Source organism: Microcaecilia unicolor, chromosome 3, assembly GCF_901765095.1.
Source record: "Microcaecilia unicolor chromosome 3, aMicUni1.1, whole genome shotgun sequence".
Lineage (NCBI taxonomy): Eukaryota > Metazoa > Chordata > Amphibia > Gymnophiona > Siphonopidae > Microcaecilia > Microcaecilia unicolor.
In genome coordinates, this window is record NC_044033.1 from 194,146,362 (window position 1) to 194,168,461 (window position 22,100).

General features: G+C 50.8%; 1 protein-coding gene across 3 annotated transcripts in view; it reads left to right on the plus strand.

Moving 5' to 3' along the window:
- The window catches only part of ZSWIM4 (zinc finger SWIM-type containing 4), a 59,642-nt gene that overhangs the window by 29,295 nt on the left and 8,247 nt on the right, over positions 1-22,100 (plus strand). For all 3 annotated transcript variants that reach the window (XM_030196893.1, XM_030196894.1, XM_030196896.1), the window contains 2 exons: positions 4,166-4,301; positions 4,776-4,933. In XM_030196893.1, coding sequence (XP_030052753.1) covers positions 4,166-4,301; positions 4,776-4,933 — 294 coding nt within the window. The remainder of the gene's footprint in view (positions 1-4,165; positions 4,302-4,775; positions 4,934-22,100) is intronic.

Sequence of the window (22,100 nt, forward strand, 5' to 3'; positions counted from 1 at the left end):
TTGTTCAGGGCCCTTAGGTCTAGGATTGGACGCATCCCCCCTGTTTTCTTTTGCACAAGGAAGTACCTGGAATAGAATCCCAGATCTTCTTGCCCTGGTGGAACGGGCTCGACCGCATTGGCACTGACAAGGGCGGAGAGTTCCTCTGCAAGTACCTGCCTGTGCTGGAAGCTGAAGGACTGAGCTCCCAGTGGGCAATTTGGAGGTCTGGAGATCAAATTGAGGGAGTATCCTAACCGGACTATTTGAAGAACCCACCGATCGGAGGTTATGAGAGGCCACCTTTGGTGAAAAAATTTTAACCTCCCCCCAACCAGCAAGTCGTCCGGCACGGACACCTTTTATAGCAGCTATGCTTAGCTGGAGCCAGTCAAAAGCCCGTCCCTTGCTTTTGCTGAGGAGCTACAGGGGCCTGCCTTGGCGCACGCTGTTGATGAGAACTAGCGCACTGGGGATGAGCCTGAGAAGGCTGTCAAGAAGGAGGATTGTACCTACGCTTGTTATAAGCATAGAGAGCGTTCTTCCTTCCCCGGAAAAATCGTCTACCTGATGAGGTAGTAGCAGAAGGCGCCTGGCGGGAGAGATTGTCCATAGCGGTTTCCCGCTGCGTGATCTGATCAACCACTTGCTCGACTTTCTCACCAAAAATATTATCCCCCCGGCAAGGGACATCCGCAATCCGCTGCTGGACTCGATTGTCCAGGTCAGAGGCATGCAGCCATGAGAGTCTGCGCATCACTATACCTTGGGCAGCGATTCTGGATGTAACATCAAAAGTATCATAAGCACCCCTGGACAGGAATTTACGATACGCTTTCTGCTGCGTGACCACCTCCTGAAAAGGCTTGGCCTGCTCTGGAGGGAGCTTATCAACCAAGTCTGTCAGTTGCTTCACCGTGTTCCTCAAGTGGATGCTCGTGTAGAGCTGGTAAGATTGAATTTTGGCTGCGAGCATAGAGGACTGATACGCCTTCCTCCCAAAAGAGTCCAGGGTTCTAGATTCTCTTCTCGGGGGCGCCAAGGCAAAGTCTCTAGAACTCCTGGCTCTCTTGATAGCGGAATCCACAACCATGGAGTCGTGAGGTAACTGCGACTTCATGAGCTCAGGTTTTCCGTGAATCCGATATTGGGACTCAGCTTTCTTGGGAATGGTGAGATTACTTAGTGATTTCATCCAGTTCCGCATAAGTGTCTCCTTGAGCACATTATGCAAAGGAACCGTGGATGACTCCTTAGGTGGGGAAGGATAGTCAAGGACCTCGAGCATCTCAGTCCTGGGCTTATCCTCAGATACCACAGGGAAGGGAATAGCCACAGACATTTCCCCGACAAATGAAGAGAAAGAAAGACTCTCTGGGGGAGAAAGCTTTCTTTCTGGTGAAGGAGTAGGATCAGAGGGAAGACTACAAGACTCCTCAGAAGAGAAATACCTGGGATCCTCCTCTTCATCCCACGAGGCATCCTCATCAGTATTGGACAAGAGTTCTTTAACTGTTTTAAACCAGGCCTACCTCGACGCCGAGGAACCATGTCCTCTATGGCGATGTCGAGAAGTTGACTCCCATGCCGGCGGTGATGAAGCTCTCTCCAGTGATGTCGATGGGGAGTCGACTTGGGTGGCAGCTGATGCCGCAGGCGGCACCGGCGTCGGAGACCTCACCACAGGCATAGAGCCAGCTGCCGCTTCCACCGACAGTACGGAGGGCGCAAGCACCCCCGGTACCGGAGCAGCCTGACGCAGCAGCCTTTCCAAAAGACTTGGAAGAATGGCTCTGATGCGCTCGTCTAGAGTCGCTGTCGAGCAAGGCTGTGGGGTTGGTGCAGGACTCTGTCAGAATCTGTTGAGGTCGAGGAGGCGGTACTGGGCTGTCCGGAGACCGATGCACCGACACTTCCTGAATGGAGGGTGAGTGCTCCTCCCAGCGTCGGCGCTTCACGGGTGCCGAATCCTTCGATGCCCCGGAGCTTCCAGTACCGTGCTTGGAAGGAGACCAATGATGATGCTTCTTCGCCTTCTCTTGATGCACATCATCGATACTCCTCGGTACCGACGAGGAGGACGTGGAATCCACATGCCTCCTCGGGGTCGGGTCCAAGAGTGGTCGGTCCCGGGGGGCCTGCACAGCAGGAGACTTCGAGGCAGGTGGAGACCTACTTGACGGCTCACTGCTCCCAGCGTGTGGTGGGCTCCAGACAGCCATTACCTACGCTCTGAAGTCGATGCCATCTCCGGTGCCGATATCGACGCTGCCGACCTTGGTACCAATGTCAATGTCAACGCCGAAGAACCGGTCAAAGCTCCAAAAAGACGGTCCTGAAGAGCTTTCCTCGACGCCTGTGTCCGCTTTTTCAAGCTAAGACACAACTTACATGCGTCTGGGCGATGGTCGGGCCCAAGGCACTGAAGACACCACGCGTGGGGATGAGTACCTGAGATCGACCAGTTGCACCGAGTACACATCTTGAAGCCGCTGGGAGTCCTCGATGACATGGACGGAAAAATAGCGGCAGCGAAGTCAAAACTCGCGATTGTGCCAAAGAAAAAGGCACAAAAATGAGAAAAACGCGTACGCACGGCCTAAGAAGACCACGCCGAAAACGAAAGGAAACTTAAAGGTTTTTTTTTTTTTTTTTTTTTTTTTAGTTTTGAAGGCAGGAGTAAGAGGGAAAAGAAACCAAAAAGAGAGAGAATATCTCTCAAAAACACAAAGGCTCTTTTCTCTGGGCTCGAAGAGAGAGACTGACAAGCAGGCACTCTCCACCGCGGTAAAGAAAAAAACTGAGTGAGACTCTCGTGCGATGAGCGAGAAGACGGCCGCGCATGCGCGGTGTGTGCACCCCACATGCTGGAAGGCTCTGGCAAAACTTCTGTTTAATTTTGCTGTGGAAAATTACCGTTCCTAGGCCGCCATGGACGTCGACCCAGTCGTGAGAACAAGCAGCCTGCTTGTCCTCAGAGAAAAACAGTTGCACAGTGATGTTATGGTAGAATAAGGTTCATGTGGAACAGCCATAATTATGGAATCGTATAGAGGAAGAGTTAAGTTATATTCATTACATTCTTTGGTTTCGTAGTGTTGCAGGGTTCAGGTATTTAAGTGGGGTCGGTAGGGTATGCCTTCTTGAACAAGTAGGTTTTTAGTGATTTCCGGAAATTTAGGTGGTTATAGGTTGTTTTCACGGCTTTTGGTAGTTTGTTCCATAGTTGTGTGCTTATGTTATCCAATTAAATACCGATATTCAGCACTTAACTAACTAGGACAGAGTTTTATGTGATCTGATTTGTCCAGTTAACTTAAGTGATTAAATGCTGAATGTTGACACTTGACTCTGCCCCTGGACCACCCACTAACAGTGATCTACGGCTTCAGTGGTTATTGCAGAAATTCAGTGGCTATCGGAGCATAGTGCCACAGAAGCGATTTAGCCGACCAGGAGCCTCTCCTGCCCAGTGAAATTGCTTTGAATATTGACACCTAAGCTTATAAATTAAAGACCTACCATTTGTTTGGTTAGATTAATGAGCGTAGTGCTGAGCTCCTAATTTTTTTTCCCTGCCCTAAATCCGTCTCTGTTGCCAGCCACCTTTTTAATAATTTTGAGTATAACCCTAATAAATTTTCAAAGAGGCCAGTTTAGAAGCCTAACTCTCAAAGTTAGGAGAGGATATTTCAGTATTGGGCTACATTAAATGGCACAGTCCCAGTACAGATTCTTGCCTTTGTTGAGGGAATTGTCCATTTAACCCTATTCTCTGTTTTCTACCTTTTAATCAGTTCGCAAACCATGACAGGACATTGCTTCCTATCCCCTGACTTTCTAATTTCCTCAGGAGTCTCTCACGATTGACTTTGTCAAATACCTGGTGAAAATCAAGATATATTATATTGACCAGCTGACCCTTATTCATTTGTCTAACCCTTTCAAAGAAAAATCTAAACACTCTGTAAGGCAAGTCTTCCCTCTGCTAAATGCAGGTTAGCTCTCTCTCATTACTCTGCTTCCATTTCTACACCCAGTAATTCTGTTAAGAGTTTCTACAACTTTACCCAGCACCAGTGATCTGTGGCTGTCTAGACTGCCATGGAGCCCTTAAAAATTTATACTGGCTCCTTTTCAGTCTCCTGTCAGTATCTGCAGTGGATTTTGTTTTTTGTTTTGACAGGGGGACCCTTCAGCGGTCTCGGTGAGGTAGTATTTAGGGAGACTGTCCCCATGCACACCTTTGCCTGTTTCCTGTTTACTGCTCTGCTGCCGTACGACACCGAGCTGGCATACAGAACTGGCCTGAGAGCTATGAGGTGCGTGTTTTATTTGGGAGTGGGATGGGAAAGGGCAGGGTTGTAGTGAAGGATCAGGGGCATTTGATGTGTAGGAATGGAAAAGAGGATGGTGAGTGCATCTTGGGCAGAATACATGAGGGTGGGTGTGTAGTGGAAAGGAGTGTAGGTGATGCAGGAAGTGGGGGGATGTGGTGGTTGCATTTTGGGGAGGAGGTGTTGTGAGAGTGGGGGGGGGTGTAATGGAAGGAGAGAGTAGGGTTGATGCAGGAGGTGAGGATGTGGTTGGTGCATTTTGGGGAGGAGGCATGAGGGTGAGTTGGGTACTGCACGAGGAGGGCGCTGATGGGTGGAGGGAGCATGTGCTGCTTTCTTGGCCCCTATTTAGGATGGGTGGGACAGTGCTAGTTACTAATATTTATTTCTCTAGTGACTGTGGTTGCACATTGGCCAGTCTCGGATATCCCTTACCAGTTCCTGTTTCCCGTGCATTAGGCTGCCAGTGTTAGAGACAGTGCTGTCGGCTACAGATCTCTTACAGCAGAACTTGCTGGACTCTATGATGGCTCATCGCTTCCCCCGCTGGTTCATCCTGGGACATCTGGAAACAAGGCAGTGTGAGCTGGCCTCTGCCATGCTCACCACAGCAAAAGGTAAAGCATGCATCAGTGACTGCCTAAAGCCAGACACTATGGGGAGCTGGGTGTCCTGCTCACTCATTTATTTATTTATTTATTTATTGGGGGTTACCATCAAGGTGATGGGCAGCAGGTACAATTTAACATAAGACTTACAATTTTAAAGTAACCAAATGTAAGCTTAAATACACTTAATAAGGTAATCGTCAGATTACAAATTGAATCTAGAAATAGGAGAGAGATGATACAGTATCAGAAATGTAACCATTTAACAGCACTGCAGAAGAATTACATAATAGAAAGATAACATACATCTACTATAATAAAACGCATCCTCAACGTTCTGAGGACACTGACGTCACTGCAGGCACTCAGACACCGGTTTGTAAGTTCATGGTGGTGAAGCCACAACACTCACCATTCCTTCATGCCCCGCCCTTGCGTCACACGTGATGACATCGAGGGCGGAACACGTACACAACAAGGCAAATGAACGCATGGGGAGCAGTACCTACTCCTCCCCTTCCAACAAATCGCAGCCGCCGAGGACATGCCCATCACCCCACCCCTTTCGCCCCATTGCCCTGCCCCTTTAAAGGTACCGCCCCGCCCCCGGTCGCCCCCTCTTCCCCTCATCACCTTCTCTCCCCCCTGTCACCTCCCCTTCCCTTACGCCACTATCCCTGGTGGTCTAGCGGTACCTGTTCGCTCAGGCAGGAACGAAACAGCCCCCGCTTTCCAGCCCGGAGCGCTGCTACTAGCTGCCCGGCTGCATCGTGTGTGAGTCCGGCTCTCGGCGTTTCAAAATGGCCGCCGAGAGTTGAAGCTGCCTCGCGAGACTTCAACTCTCGGCGGTCATTTTGAAACACCGAGAGCCGGACTCCCACACGATGCAGCAGGGCAGCTAGCAGCACTGCTAAGGGCAGGAAAGAGGGCGCTCTTTCTTTCCTGCCCCGACCGAACAGGTACCTCTAGACCACCAGGGAGACTAGCGTAAGGGGGAGGGGAAGGGAGTCCCGTGCCCGCTAGCGCCCGTTTCATCACAGGCAGAAACGGGCCTTTTTTACTAGTAGTAGATAAATGGCAGTACAATACATATAATACCAAAGTTATCATGGAAGAACATTCAAATACCATGGATATAATACACTGTCAGCATAACACCAATGAAACACCTAAGAAGCACACATTAGAACATTCAAATAACATAGATATAATATGTATATAGGGCACTCCCTTCTTGCCTCTAAAAGGGAGCTGAACAGAAGAGACTAAAAAAAGCAAGCCCTTCTGGCAAAGGAAAAACATTTTAGAGTTCAGTTTTTCTCTTTTGTAACAATGCTAAAATTTATTAGAGTAAATAAATGGTTACAATAAAAATTATTTTATCCCAGTATTACAGAAAATTGAATTCTTATTTATATCAGTCCATACTGAAGCTTAATTTTGTCCAGTCACTTAATGCCTTAAAGATTGGGGTTTAAAGGAGGAATTGTAGGTTAGTGTTAGGCAAAATAAAACTAATCTCCATAGTCTTTTCCACTTAGTTTTAAAAATTTTGTACCACAGCATTAACAGAATCTAGCAGGCACTTCAGGATCCAGTTTAGTCTTCCCACCCCTAGGACAACTCTTCATTTATAGTCAGTTATTGTAATTAGGGTAATAAGCAGTGGCAGTGGGGGTGGTCCGCCCTGGGTGCACGCGGCTGGGGAGGGGGGTGCCGCGTGCCTGTCAGCTCTTCGTTTTCATGCTCCCTCTGCCCCGGAACAGGTTACTTCCTGTTCCGGGGCAGAGGGAGCATGAAAACGAAGAGCCGGCAGGCGTGCGGCACCCCCCCCCCCCAGCAGCGTGCACCCGGGGGGGGGGGGGCGTCGTGCTGTTCCGGGGGGAGTGCTGCACCCGGGGGGCGGGGCGCATCGGCGGTCCGCCCCGGGTGTCAGCCCCCCTAGGAACGCCACTGGTAATAAGCAAGGAGTGCTCTTACAGAGTTTTAAATACATTTCATTACCATCTAAGATGGAAACACTAAATAAATCATGCAATATACTATATAATCTAAAAGACACTTTTTTATATTAGGCTGATATCCTTAATACTGTAGCAAGTTTTAAATTATTGAAAAACTCAAAAACACTAAGATGGAGTCAGCAGTCCAGCAGCAAGAGGGGTGCTATCCAGTCTTTTGCATTGAGTGTCACATGTATGATTATCTCCCAGTTGGTGAGATGTCATATGTGTGTGCCCGATGCAAATAGGTTCTAGCTGTCAGAGAACATGTCCGTTCCATATCATCAAGCTGATCAATCCATAGACTGGTGGGTTGTGTCCATCTACCAGCAGGTGGAGATAGAGAGCAAACTTTTGCCTCCCTATATGTGGTCATGTGCTGCCGGAAACTCCTCAGTATGTTCTCTATCTCAGCAGGTGGTGGTCACACACAGCAGCAGCTCTGGCTAGGCCTCCAAGCCTAATTTTTAGGTTTTGTTGAGTGCCTGGGGTTGAGGGCTCTTTTGAGCAAGTGCAAACCTGGTGGTGCCAGGTCCCTCCTTTTCTCCCCCCTCCCGCTGGCTCCGTTAAAAAAAAAAAAAAAAAAAATTTTAAACGTCCTTAAAGGCGTTTATTTCGACGTTTATTTAAACGTTCATTGCAGCTACTCACTGGGACACCAGTTCGTTACAGCTCGGAGCGGACAGCAGGTAATTTTTACCTTTTTATAGCGGGCAGGGGGTTCCCCGATTCTTCTCCTCGTGGCATATGGCGTCGGAGGGCAAGGGCGCAAAGGGTCGCTCCCCGGATCGCTTGAGCGCTTCTAGAGGGGATGCGGGGGTCTTACAGCCTGATTCGCCCTTGTTGGGTGACAGTTTCGTGACCGATGAATGTCCCGGTCCTTCCTCCGGCGTGGCGGTTTTTCCCGCCATAAACGCCCATCCCCCGCTCCTCGCCTCCGCCATCTTGGCCGGCCACGCGGCTCGGACGGCTTCTTCGTGGGCCGCCCTTGAGGTTGGAGACATTAATGCCATGAACGCCCTTAATTTGGGCGACGGCACAAAAGCGGCTAAAGTTAAGCGCCGTTCTTCCCGCGCGGCTCCTTCGCGGAGTGTCGCGCCGGACGCCATTTTGGATGCGCAGCATGTCTCTCCCCCGCTCTTGCGAGCGCCGGTTGAGGGTGCGTCTAGGGCTGTTGCCCAGGCTGCGGAAGTGCACAGTCTGGGGGGTTTCTCCCCCGAGTTTGTTTTGCTGCTGCATCAGGCTTTCCTCATGCAAAACGCTGCCCCTGCTCCCTCGTCTGGTAAAGAGGTTGAGGTTCCCAGAGGTAAACGCCCTCGGGTTGATTCCCAGGCCTTGGAGGAATTTGTCTCCTCCGATGTAGATGAGGGCAGCGTGTCTGAGATCTCCCAACGGTCCTTTGCGGATTCCTTGGAGGAGACGGATCCCCGCTCGGATGGAGCGGATGACCCCTCTGCAGCGCGGCTTTTTAGCCCAGGGGATTTGCCCAACCTGTTGTTACAGGCCATGGACACTTTGAAGATTTCCTCTCTGGAGGACGTCTCTCCCTCAGCCCCTGTTGGCTCTGCCATTATGCTGGGGACGAAGCGCCCGCCTAGAACCTTCCACGTGCATGATGCCATGCACACCCTAATTTCGGCTCAATGGGATGTCCCAGAAGCGAGCCTTAAAGTGGCTAGGGCTATGTCCCGCCTCTATCCTTTGGCTGTGAGTGAACGTGAGGCCTATCTGTGGCCTACCGTGGATTCTTTAATCACTGCGGTGACTAAGAAAACGGCGTTGCCGGTGGAAGGTGGCACGGCCCTAAAGGACGCCCAAGACAGAAGATTGGAGGCGGCCTTAAGGTCGTCCTTTGAGGCGGCTGCTTTAAGTTTGCAGGCCTCAGTTTGCGGCTCCTATGTGGCCAGGGCGTGCCTGACTATGGTGCAGCGGGCTTCCCCCTCGGATCATTCCTTGAGGGCTGATTGGCCGGCCCTGGAATCGGGCTTAGCCTATTTGGCAGACTTGCTGTATGATGTCTTGAGGGCCTCAGCGACAGGCATGGCTCAGTCAATCTCTGCGCGGCGGTGGCTTTGGCTGAAACATTGGTCTGCTGACCATGCCTCTAAATCCCGCCTGGCTAGGTTGCCTTTTAAAGGCAAGCTGCTCTTTGGGGTCGAGCTGGACAAAATCGTGACCGATCTCGGCACGTCTAAGGGCAAGAAATTACCAGAGGTCAGGGCTCGGGCTAGTTCTCGTCCCGGTACCTCCAGAGGACGGTTGCAGGAAGCCCGTCGGTACCGCCCGGGCAAGTCGGGTTCCTCTGCCCCCTCTTCCTTCAAGAGGAATTTCTCCCCCAAGCAGCATTCCTTTCGCAGAGACCGCCGTCCCGGAGGTGCTCCCTCCGGTCCTCCCCCAGGGTCTCGTACCCAATGACGGGGTCTTGGTCCACGACCCAGTGCAGATTGGAGGACGGCTGTCCTCGTTTCTGGGCGAGTGGACCACAATAACTTCAGACGCGTGGGTGCTGGAAGTCATCAGAGACGGCTACAAACTAGAGTTCTGCCGACCCTTAAAAGACGGGTTTGTACTCTCTCCCTGCAAGTCTCCGGTCAAAGCTGTGGCAGTGCAGCAGACCTTGGACAATCTGATCCGCCTGGGCGCGGTCGTTCCGGTGCCAGAAAGTCAGCTTGGCAAGGGACGTTACTCCATTTACTTTGTGGTACCAAAGAAAGGAGGTTCTGTCCGGCCTATCCTCGACCTCAAAGGGGTCAATCGGGCCTTGAAAGTGCGGCACTTTCGCATGGAGACTCTCCGCTCTGTTATAGCGGCAGTGAAGGCAGGAGAGTTCCTGGCATCCTTGGACATCAAGGAAGCGTACCTGCATATTCCCATCTGGCCTCCTCATCAACGCTTTCTGCGTTTTGCAGTCCTGGGACGACACTTCCAGTTCAGAGCCCTCCCTTTCGGGTTGGCTACTGCTGCGCGGACCTTTTCCAAAGTAATGGTGGTCATCGTGGCCTTCCTACGAAAGGAAGGGGTACAAGTCCATCCTTATCTGGACGACTGGTTGATCCGAGCCCCCTCTTATGCAGAGTGCGGCAAAGCTGTGGACCGGGTAGTTGCTCTTTTGAGCTCCTTGGGATGGATCATCAACTGGGAGAAGAGCCAGCTGCGCCCGACTCAGTCCCTGGAGTACCTGGGAGTTCGATTCGACACCCAAGTGGGCAGAGTTTTCCTGCCAGACAATCGGATTGTCAAACTTCAGGCTCAGGTGGACCAGTTCCTAGTAGCCTCTCCCCTTCGGGCTTGGGACTATGTGCAGCTGTTGGGCTCTATGACGGCCACGATGGAAGTTGTGCCCTGGGCCAGGGCTCATATGAGACCACTTCAACACTCTTTGCTGCAGCGCTGGACTCCGATGTCGGAGGATTATGCTGTGCGCCTTCCCTTGGACCCAGCAGTGCGCAAGGCGCTGAGCTGGTGGATGCAGACAGACAAGTTGTCTGCGGGAATGCCTCTGGTGACCCCAGAGTGGATTGTCGTCACGACGGACGCCTCGTTGTCGGGCTGGGGAGCCCACTGCTTGGGAAGGACAGCGCAGGGGCTCTGGTCTCCTGCAGAGGCAAAGTGGTCTATCAACCTCCTGGAACTCAGAGCCATTCGGTTGGCGCTTTTGGAGTTCATCCCGGTACTGGTGTTGAAGCCTGTACGGGTCCTGTCGGACAATGCCACGGCTGTGGCCTATGTCAACCGCCAGGGAGGTACCAAGAGCGCCCCTCTAGCCAAGGAGGCTATGAATCTTTGCCAGTGGGCGGAAGCGAACCTGGAGCAGCTTTCAGCGGCCCACATTGCCGGAGTCATGAATGTCAAGGCGGACTTTCTCAGTCGCCATACCTTGGAGCCCGGAGAGTGGCAGCTATCTGCTCAGGCGTTCTTGGACATCACGAAGCGCTGGGGCCAGCCGAGCCTAGATCTGATGGCGTCATCGGCCAATTGCCAAGTGCCGCGCTTTTTCAGCAGAGGACGGGACCCTCGATCCCTGGGAGTAGATGCTCTTCTCCAACAGTGGCCGACACAAGAGCTTCTCTATGTGTTCCCGCCCTGGCCCATGTTGGGCAGGGTGCTAGACCGGGTGGCAAAGCATCCCGGCAGGGTAATCCTGGTGAGTCCGGATTGGCCCAGGCGTCCCTGGTATGCGTACTTGATCAGGCTCTCAGTCGACGATCCTCTGCGGCTGCCAGTGGAGCAGGGCCTGTTACATCAGGGTCCCGTGGTGATGGAGGATCCCTCCCCCTTTGGTCTTACGGCCTGGCTATTGAGCGGCAGCGTCTGAGGAAGAAGGGCTTCTCAAACAAGGTCATCGCCACTATGCTGAGAGCGAGGAAGCGCTCTACTTCTACTGCTTACGCCAGGGTTTGGCGTATCTTTGCAGCGTGGTGTGAAGCAGGCTCACTTTCTCCCTTCACTGCTCCAATTTCTTCAGTGTTGGCGTTCCTGCAAGAAGGTCTGTAGAAAGGCCTGTCGCTCAGTTCCCTTAAAGTCCAGGTAGCGGCTCTGGCTTGCTTCAGGGGCCGCCTGAAGGGTGCTTCCCTGGCTTCGCAGCCAGATGTGGTGCGCTTTCTCAAGGGAGTTAATCACCTGCGCCCTCCTCTGCACTCAGTGGTGCCTGCGTGGAATCTCAACCTGGTGCTAAGAGCATTGCAGAAGCCGCCTTTTGAACCCTTGTCGAGGGCATCTCTGAAAGACCTGACGTTGAAAGCAGTCTTTTTGGTGGCTATCACTTCAGCCAGAAGAGTTTCCGAGCTCCAGGCGCTCTCATGTCGAGAGCCTTTTCTGCAGTTCACTGAGGCAGGAGTGACTATTCGCACAGTGCCTTCCTTCCTGCCCAAGATTGTTTCTCGCTTCCATGTGAATCAGCAGCTCTGTCTCCCTTCCTTTCGTAGGGAGGACTACCCAGAGGAGTACTCTGCTCTTAAATATCTGGATGTGAGACGAGTCATCATCAGATACTTGGAAGTGACCAATGATTTCCGGAAATCGGATCATCTGTTTGTCCTGTTTGCAGGTCCTCGTAAGGGTCTGCAGGCTGCTAAGCCTACAGTGGCAAGATGGGTCAAGGAAGCCATTGCAGCGGCTTATGTGGCCGCGGGGAAGGTGCCGCCTATCCAGCTGAAGGCTCACTCCACGAGAGCTCAGGCGGCCTCGATGGCAGAGGCCGGATCCGTCTCCTTGGAAGAGATATGCAAGGCGGCAACTTGGGCTTCGGCTCATACATTCTCCAAGCATTACCGTTTGACTGTGGCTGCACGGGCGGAGGCCCGGTTTGGAGCTTCAGTGTTGAGGTCAGGGATTTCAATGTCCCGCCCTGGGTGAGTACTGCTTCGGTACATCCCACCAGTCTATGGATTGATCAGCTTGATGATATGGAAGGTAAAATTATGTATAATCATACCTGATAATTTTCTTTCCATTAATCATAGCTGATCAATCCATAGCCCCTCCCAGATATCTGTACTGTTTTTATTCTGGTTGCATTTCAGGTTCAAGTTTAGTCTTCAGTTACTTCAGAAAGACTTCGTGTTCAAGTTTTTTCACTTGGATTCTTCAAGAGTTAAGACGAGTTTGTGTTACAGTGAGCTGCTGCATTCCTCTCCCCTCCGTTTTACGGGGCTGGATTGAGACTTAAAATTCTGCCGGCACTCCCTCCCGCTTCGTGCGGCTGTAGGGCAGCTTTGTACCCCTCCCGCTTCGGCGGTGTTAGGGTCAGTCAGCTCCTCCCGCGGTTGCGGTTGCAGGATAAGCCAGATCCCCCCGCATCGGCGGGTGTGGTGTCCCTCCCCCGCTCCGCGGGGATGAGCTGGACGGATTCCCCTCCCCCACTTGTGTGGGGATGAGCTGGGTTAATTCCCCTCCCCCGTTTCGGCGGTGGTGAGCTGGGCAGAGTGTCCCTTCGTGGGTGTAATTCTCTAAGTGCTGAGTCCTGCGGATGGAGCTTTGATATCGACATACTGAGGAGTTTCCGGCAGCACATGACCACATATAGGGAGGCAAAAGTTTGCTCTCTATCTCCACCTGCTGGTAGATGGACACAACCCACCAGTCTATGGATTGATCAGCTATGATTAATGGAAAGAAAATTATCAGGTATGATTATACATAATTTTACCTTCTCTTGAGGCTAGAGTAGCAGACTTGATGGAGCTGAGGGAGACAGAGAGGTACATAGAGGAGACCTACAGGGATGTTGTAGAGAAGTCCCACCTCCAGTCTGGTAGCCTTTGTGCTACCTTGGAGGAGGGAGGCCTCCTAGAAGGAGAGCATCACCCTGGTGAAGTAGGAAGTACTCCTGTAGCCAGGACCTGTCCCACCAGGGGATGTACTATCCTCTCGCACCGAGGAGGGAAAGGTTAGGACAGCTGTTGTAGTTGGTGATTCGATCATTAGGCATATAGATAGCTGGGTGGCTGGTGGACATGAGGATCGCCTGGTGACTTGCCTGCCTGGTGCGAAGGTTGCGAACCTCACGCCTCACCTAGATAGGATTTTAGATAGTGCTGGGTAGGAGTCGGCTGTCTTGGTACATGTGGGTACCAATGATATAGGAAAATGTGGGAGAGAAGTTCTGGAAGCCAAATTTAGGCTCTTAGGTTTTCTGAAATGCTACCCGTTCCATGTGCAGGGCCCAAGAGACAGGCAGAGATCCGGAGTCTCAATGTATGGATGAGACAATGGTGCAGGGAGGAGGGTTTTAGATTTGTTAGAACTGGGCAACATTCTGGGGAAGGGGGAACTTATTCCGAAAGGATGGGCTCCACCTTAACCAGGGTGGGACCAGGCTGCTGGCATCGGCATTTAAAAAGGAGATAGAGCAGCTTTTAAACTAGAAATGGGGGGAAGGCCGACAGTCGCTCAGAAGCGCATGGTTCGGGATAAGGTATCTTTCAAAGATATCACCAAAACAGGGAAGATAGGGTATCCTGATAGTGAGGTTGCAAAAGAGACCGTAGTAGATCAGGTGTCCTTAAATAAAAATCAGACAAAAGATTGCAAATTAATACTAACACAAAACCTTGTAAGAATAGATATAATTTTAACAAAATCCACTCTTTATTAATATTAATTACTCATCATTATTTTAAAAATCATATTTTACATAGTCCATTCCAGTTGTACTCATGTTCTTCCAAAAGTCCAAAAGTCTATATCGTAAATTGAAGCTGTTTTAACTTGTTATCCATCAGTTCTTTATACAGAAAAATCCTTTCTTGCAGCTCTACACAGTGCTGTGTTTCACCAACGGCGTCCTCAGGAGCTGTTTAAACATCGCATTAGCATAGCGATATATCACTCTAATTCATTCTTTGTGCATATGACAACTGCAATGGCTGCAAATATATGTTACACCATCAATCTCATGTCTATTAATTTCATCATTCTAATTCATACACATCAAATTTACTTACAATAACAAATTGTTCCCTTGTGGTAGTTCATATCTGTATAGAATTGGTAAGATAATTGTTCCCTTGTGGTAGTTCATATCTGCAAATTAATACTGTCAAGTACTGAGCATGATGTAATAGGAACAACAAACATAGTTTGAAATGTCTATATGCGAATGCCAGGAGCCTAAGAAATAAGTTGGGAGAGAATATATTGCACTAAATGAAAAATTAGATATAATAGGCATCTCTGAGACCTGGTGGAAGGAGGATAGCCAGTGGGACACTGTCATACCGGGGTACAAATTATATCGTAGTGATAGGGTGGATCGAATTATTAACGAGAGCCTTGAATCAAATAGATTGAAAATTCTGCAGGAAACAAAACACTTCTTGGAATCACTGTGGATTGAAATTCCATGTGTAAAGGGGAAAAGGATAGTGATAGGAGTGTACTACCGTCCGCCTGGCCAGGATGAACAGATGGATGCAGAAATGTTAAAGGAAATTATGGACGCAAACAAACTGGGCAACACAATAATAATGGGTGATTTCAATTACCCCGTTATTGACTGGGTAAATGTAACATCGGGACACGCTAGGGAGGTAAAATTCCTTGATGAAATCAAGGACAGCTTTATGGAACAGCTGGTACAGGAGCCGATGAGAGAAGGAAAAATTCTAAACCTAGTCCTTAGTGGCGCGCATGATCTGGTGCGGGAGGTAATGGTGCTGGGGCCGCTTGATAACAGTGATCATAATATGATCGGATTTGGTATTAGCTTTGAAGTAAGTAAAAAAGGAGTGTGATAAAATGAGAAGAACAGTGAAAAGAAAACTTAGAGGAGCGACTGCGAGGGTCAAAAATTTACATCAGGCGTGGATGCTGTTCAAAAACACCATCCTGGAAGCCCAGGCCAAATATATTCCACGTATTAAGGAGGACGGAAGACCAAATGACAGCCGGCGTGGTTAAAAAGTGAGGTGAAGGAAGCTGTTAGAGCTAAAAGAAAATCCTTCAGAAAATGGAAGAAGGAACCAACTGAAAATAATAAGAAACGGCATAAGGAATGTCAAGTCAATGCAAAGGCTAAGAGGGACTTCGGAAAAAAAGATTGCATTGGAGGCAAGAACACATAGTAAAAATGTTTTTAGGTATATTAGAACCAGGAAGCCGGCAAAAGAATCGGTTGGACCGCTAGATGACCGAGGAGTAAAAGGGGCGATCAGGGAAGACAAAGCCATAGCGGAGAGATTAAATTAATTCTTTGCTTCGGTCTTCACAGAGGAAGATTTGGGAGTGATTCCGGTGCCAGAAATAGTATTCGAAACTGACGAGTTGGAGAAACTTAATGAATTCTCTGTAAACCTGGAGGATGTAATGGGACAGTTCTAGAAACTTAAGAGTAGCAAATCTGGACCGGATGGTATTCATCCCAGAGTACTGATAGAACTGAAAAATGAGCTTGCAGAGCTATTGTTAGAAATATGTAATTTATCCTTAAAATCGGGTGTGGTACCGGAAGACTGGAGGGTGGCCAATGTAACGCCGATTTTTTAAAAAAGGTTCCAGAGGAGATCAGGGAAATTATAGACTGGTGAGTCTGATGTCGATGCCGGGCAAAATGGTAGAGACTATTATTAAGAACAAAATTACAGAGCATATTCAAAAGCATGGATTAATGAGACAAAGTCAACATGGATTTGGTGAAGAGAAATCTTGCCTCACTGATCTACTACATTTCTTTGAAGGGGTCAACAAATGTGGATAAAGGTGAGCTGGTTGATATTGTGTATCTGGGTTTTCAGAAGGCGTTTGACAAAGTACCTCATGAAAGACTCCAGAGGAAATGGGAGAGTCATGGGATAGGTGGTAGTGTTCTATTGTGGATTAAAAACTGGTTAAAAGAAAACGGAGAGTAGGGTTAAAAGGTTAGTGGGTAGTTAGTGGGGTTCCCCAGGGGTCTGTGCTGGGACCGCTGCTTTTTAACATATTTATAAATGACCTAGAGATGGGAGTAACTAGTGAGGTAATTAAATTTGCTGATGACACAAAGTTATTCAAAGTCGTTAAATCGCGGGAGGATTATGAAAAATTACAAGAGGACCTTACAAGACTGGGCATCTAAATGGCTGATGACGTTTAATGTGAGCAAGTGCAAAGTGATGCATGTGGGAAAGAGGAACCCGAATTATATGCAAGGTTCCACGTTAGGAGTCACGGACCAAGAAAGGGATCTAGGTGTCGTCGTTGATACGTTGAAACCATTTGCTCAGTGTGCTGCTGAGGCTAAGAAAGCAAATAGAATGTTAGGTATTATTAGGAAAGGAATGGAAAACAAAAATGAGGATGTTATGCCTTTGTATTGCTCCATGGTGCGACCGCACCTCGAATATTGTGTTTAATTCTAGTCGCCGTATCTCAAAAAAGATATAGTGGAATTAGAAAAGGTGCAGAGAAGGGCGACGAAAATGATAAAGGGGATGGGACGACTTCCCTATGAGGAAAGGCTAAAGCGGCTAGGGCTCTTCAGCTTGGAGAAAAGGTGTCAGAGGGAAGATATGATAGAGGTCTATAAAATAATGAGTGGAGTCGAACAGGTAGATGTGAAGCGTCTGTTCACGCATTCCAAAAATGCTAGGACTAGGGGGCATGCGATGAAGCTACAATGTAGTAAATTTAAAAGGAATCAGAGAAAATGTTTTTTCACTCAACGTGTAATTAAACTCTGGAATTCGTTGCCAGAGAATGTGGTAAAGGCGGTTAGGTTAGCGGAGTTTAAAAAAGGTTTGGACGGCTTCCTAAAGGAAAAGTCCATAGACTGTTATTAAATAGACTTGGGGAAAATCCATTATTTCTGGGATAAGCGGTATAAAATGTTTTGTACTTTTTTGGGATCTTGCCAGTTATTTGTGATCTGGATTGGCCACAGTTGGAAACAGGATGCTGGACTTGATGGACCTTTGGTCTTTCCCAGTATGGCAATACTTATGTACTTATGTAATTTCTCTCTTACTTATCTGGTATTCTTTAACTCTGACCTCTAAGGTCACCTTCACATAATTCTGTTTCTTTGCTATTTTTCTCAAATATTCATCATTTGCCCTTTGTAATCTCTGTCCCTTGAATACCTATCATTCATTCTGATCCTTCACTGAAAATGGCTCTGTGTTAATTCAGAGTCTGTTTTAAGCAAACAGACACTTGTTAAAGTTTATGGCCCATTACTAGGACTAAGCAAGCCTGTCTATGGTCTGTGAGAAAACCAAGACACAAGCTAGCTAATTGCCCTACTAGATCAAAAATAAAAGAATGTTATATATATATACAAAGCTGACTGATCTGAAAGACCAAACAACTCTATCCAAATACAATGTCAGCATGATGCCAATGAAACACACAGAACATTTAAATAACAAAGATTCTCCGAGGACAAGCAGGCTGCTTGTTCTCACTGATGGGTGACGTCCACGGCAGCCCCTCCAATCGGAAACTTCACTAGCAAAGTCCTTTGCTAGCGGCTCGAGCCGGCCAGTCTTCTTTTGTCCGCACTCGGTACGGTCGTGTTTTCGCCGTGTCGAGCCCCGGAAAGTCGACCTCGCGCGTCCAATTTGTTTTGAACGTGTTTTTTTCCTTCGGGAAAGCTTTGTCCTAGTCGGGAAGTGCTCCGGAAACCCCTCGCCGGGTTTCGTGTAAATCCTCCCCGTACTTCTAGCTTTTTTGCCCCGGTAAGTTTTCTTTCGTCGTCGGGGTAGGCCTCTTTTCGGCCTCGGTCGAGATTTTTTTTCTCCCTCTAAATTTTGGTGCTCCAAATTTCGCCATTTCGGCTTTTGATTTCGCCGGCGTGATTTTTCCGCCCATGACATCGAAGCCTTCCAGCGGCTTCAAGAAGTGCACCCAGTGCGCCCGGGTTATCTCGCTCACTGATCGACACTCGTCGTGTCTTCAGTGTCTGGGGGCCGAGCACCGCCCTCAGAACTGTAGTCTGTGTTCCCTGCTTCAAAGGCGGACTCAGGTAGCGAGACTAGCCCAGTGGAACGTGTTGTTCTCGGGCTCTTCGTCGGCATCGGCACCGGGATCTTCGAGTGCATCGACGTCGTCAGCGTCCAGACCATCTTCCTCGGCCGCCCCTGCATCGAGTGCATCGAGGCATCGGGCCTCTGCATCGGCGCCGAGACATCGGATAGCTGCATCGACGTCGGTGGTACCAGGACCTCGTCTGCTGATGTCGTCGGACGGTGGTGCATCGGGTGGAGTGCAGGTGAGGGCTGTCCATTCCCCTGCTGGTGGCGGTGAGCCCTCGGGTGGGTCTCCTCCTACCCTGAGGGCTCCTGCGGTACAGCCCCCCCGAGATCGACCTTCTTCAGTCTCGGCCCCGAGGAAGCGACGGATGGATTCGACGTCCTCCTCGTCGGTGCCGGGGAGCTCCGGTGACATGCTTCGGAAGAAATCGAAGAAGCATCGACACCGGTCTCCTCCCCGTGTCGGCACCGAGAGCTCTGGGTCGCCGAGGGATTCGGCACCCAGCAGGCATCGGCACCGAGAGGACCGCTCACCCTCTGTTCAGGAGGTGTCGATGCGCTCCGCTCTGGACAGCCCGGAACAGCCTCCACGCCCGGAACAGGTTCTGACGTCGACGCCTGCATCGACCTCTCAGCCTTTCTCCGCAGCCACTCTAAACGAGAGCCTCCGGGCCGTTCTCCCAGAGATTCTGGGAGAGCTGTTGCGCCCTACCCCTCCGGTACCGGCGGTGCTTGCGCCTCCGGTACCGTCGAGCGTGGCGCCGGCTGGCCCATCGCCCAGGTTGAGGTCCCCGACGTCGGTACCGCGTGCGGTGCCGACCGCGGCCACCTCCCAGGAAGGCTCCCCGACTACGTCGGCGGAGGGAGCTTCGCCGATGCGGGCCAGGGAGTCTACCTCTCGACGCCCCCATCGTGGACGTGGCTCCACAGAGTCGAGCAGGGCGAGGTTGCAGACACAGGTCCGTGAACTTGTGTCTGACACCGAGGGTGAGGCCTCGTGGGAGGAAGAGGAAGATCCCAGATATTTCTCTGACGAGGAGTCTGAGGGTCTTCCGTCTGATCCCACTCCCTCTCCTGAGAGACAGCTTTCTCCTCCCGAGAGTCTGTCTTTTGCCTCCTTTGTCCGGGAGATGTCTACGGCCATCCCCTTCCCGTGGTTGTGGAGGACGAGCCCAGGGCTGAAATGTTTGAGCTCCTGGACTATCCTTCTCCACCTAAGGAAGCGTCCACTGTTCCCTTGCACCATGTCCTGAAAAAGACATTGCTTGCGAACTGGACCAAGCCATTAAGTAATCCCCACATCCCCAAGAAGATCGAGTCCCAGTACCGGATCCATGGGGACCCAGAGCTGATGCGCACGCAGTTGCCTCATGATTCTGGAGTTGTGGATCTGGCCCTAAAGAAGGCTAAGAGTTCTAGGGAACATGCTTCGGCGCCCCCGGGCAAAGACGCTAGAACCTTAGACTCCTTTGGGAGGAAGGCCTACCATTCCTCTATGCTCGTGTCCAAGATCCAGTCTTACCAGCTCTACACGAGCATCCACATGCGGAACAATGTGCGGCAGTTGGCGGGCTTGGTTGATGCTCTTCCCCCCGAGCAAGCCAAGCCTTTTCAGGAGGTGGTCAGGCAGCTGAAGGCGTGCAGAAAATTCCTGGCCAGAGGAGTTTATGACACTTTTGATGTTGCGTCCAGGGCCGCTGCTCAAGGTGTGGTGATGCGCAGGCTCTCATGGCTGCGTGCCGCCGACATGGAGAATAGACTCCAGCAGCGGATTGCGGACTCGCCTTGCCGTGCGGACAACATTTTTGGCGAAAAAGTCGAACAGGTGGTAGAGTCTCTCCACCAGCGGGACACCGCATTCGACAAGTTCGCCCGCCGGCAGCCTTCAGCTTCTACCTCTACAGGTAGACGATTTTTCGGGGGAAGGAAGACTGTTCCCTATACTTCTGGCAAGCGTAGGTACAATCCTCCTTCCCGACAGCCTGTGGCCCAGGCTAAGCCCCAGCGCGCTCGCTCTCGTCAGCAGCGTGCGCCTCAGCAAGGCCCCGCGGCTCCCCAGCAAAAGCAAGGGACGAGCTTTTGACTGGCTCCAGCAGAGCATAGCCGACATCCAAGTGTCCGTGCGGGGCGACCTGCCAGTCGGGGGGAGGTTGAAAGCTTTTCACCAAAGGTGGCCTCTCATAACCTCCGACCAGTGGGTTCTGCAAATAGTCCGGCAGGGATACACCCTCAATTTGGCCTTAAAACCTCCAAATTGTCCACCGGGAGCTCAGTCTTACAGCTTCCAGCACAAGAAGGTACTTGCAGAGGAACTCTCCGCCCTTCTCAGCGCCAATGCGGTCGAGCCCGTGCCATCCGGGCAAGAAGGGCTGGGATTCTATTCCAGGTACTTCCTTGTGGAAAAGAAAACAGGGGGGATGCGTCCCATCCTAGACCTAAGGGCCCTGAACAAATATCTCGTAAAAGAAAAGTTCAGGATGCTTTCCCTGGGCACCCTTCTCCCCATGATTCAGCAAAACGATTGGCTATGCTCTCTGGACTTGAAGGATGCCTACACACACATCCCGATACTGCCAGATCACAGACAGTATCTGCGATTTCAGCTGGGCACACGCCACTTCCAGTACTGTGTGCTACCCTTTGGGCTCGCCTCTGCGCCCAGGGTGTTCACAAAGTGCCTAGCTGTGGTAGCAGCGGCGCTTCGCAGGCTGGGGGTGCACGTGTTCCCATATCTCGACGATTGGCTGGTGAAGAACACATCCGAGGCAGGAGCCCTGCAGTCCATGCAGATGACTATTCGCCTCCTGGAGCTACTGGGGTTTGTGATAAATTACCCAAAGTCCCATCTTCTCCCAGTGCAGAAACTCGAATTCATCGGAGCCCTGCTGGATTCTTGGACGGCTCGCGCCTATCTCCCAGAGGCGAGAGCCAACAACTTGTTGTCCCTCGTCTCGCGGGTGCGAGCGTCCCAGCAGATCACAGCTCGGCAGATGTTGAGATTGCTGGGCCACATGGCCTCCACAGTTCATGTGACTCCCATGGCCCGCCTTCACATGAGATCTGCTCAATGGACCCTAGCCTCCCAGTGGTATCAGGCCGCTGGGGGTCTAGAGGACGTGATCCACCTGTCCACGAGTTTTCTCGAATCCCTGTATTGGTGGACGATTTGCTCCAATTTGACTCTGGGACGTCCCTTCCAAATTCCTCAGCCACAAAAAGTGCTGACCACGGATGCGTCTCTCCTGGGATGGGGAGCTCATGTCGATGGGCTTCACACCCAAGGAAGGTGGTCCCTCCAAGAAAGCGATCTACAGATCAATCTTCTGGAGTTGCGAGCGATCTGGAACGCTCTGAAGGCTTTCAGAGATCGGCTGTCCCACCAAATTATCCAAATTCAGACAGACAACCAGGTTGCCATGTACTATGTCAACAAGCAGGGGGGCACCGGATCTCGCCCCCTGTGTCAGGAAGCCGTCAGCATGTGGCTCTGGGCTCGCCGTCAAGGCATGGTGCTCCAAGCCACATATCTGGCAGGCGTAAACAACAGTCTGGCCGACAGGTTGAGCAGGATTATGCAACCTCACGAGTGGTCGCTCAATTCCCGTGTAGTGCGACAGATCTTCCAGGCGTGGGGCACCCCCCTGGTGGATCTCTTCGCATCTCAAGTGAACCACAAGGTCCCTCAGTTCTGTTCCAGGCTTCAGGCCCACGGCAGACTGGCGTCGG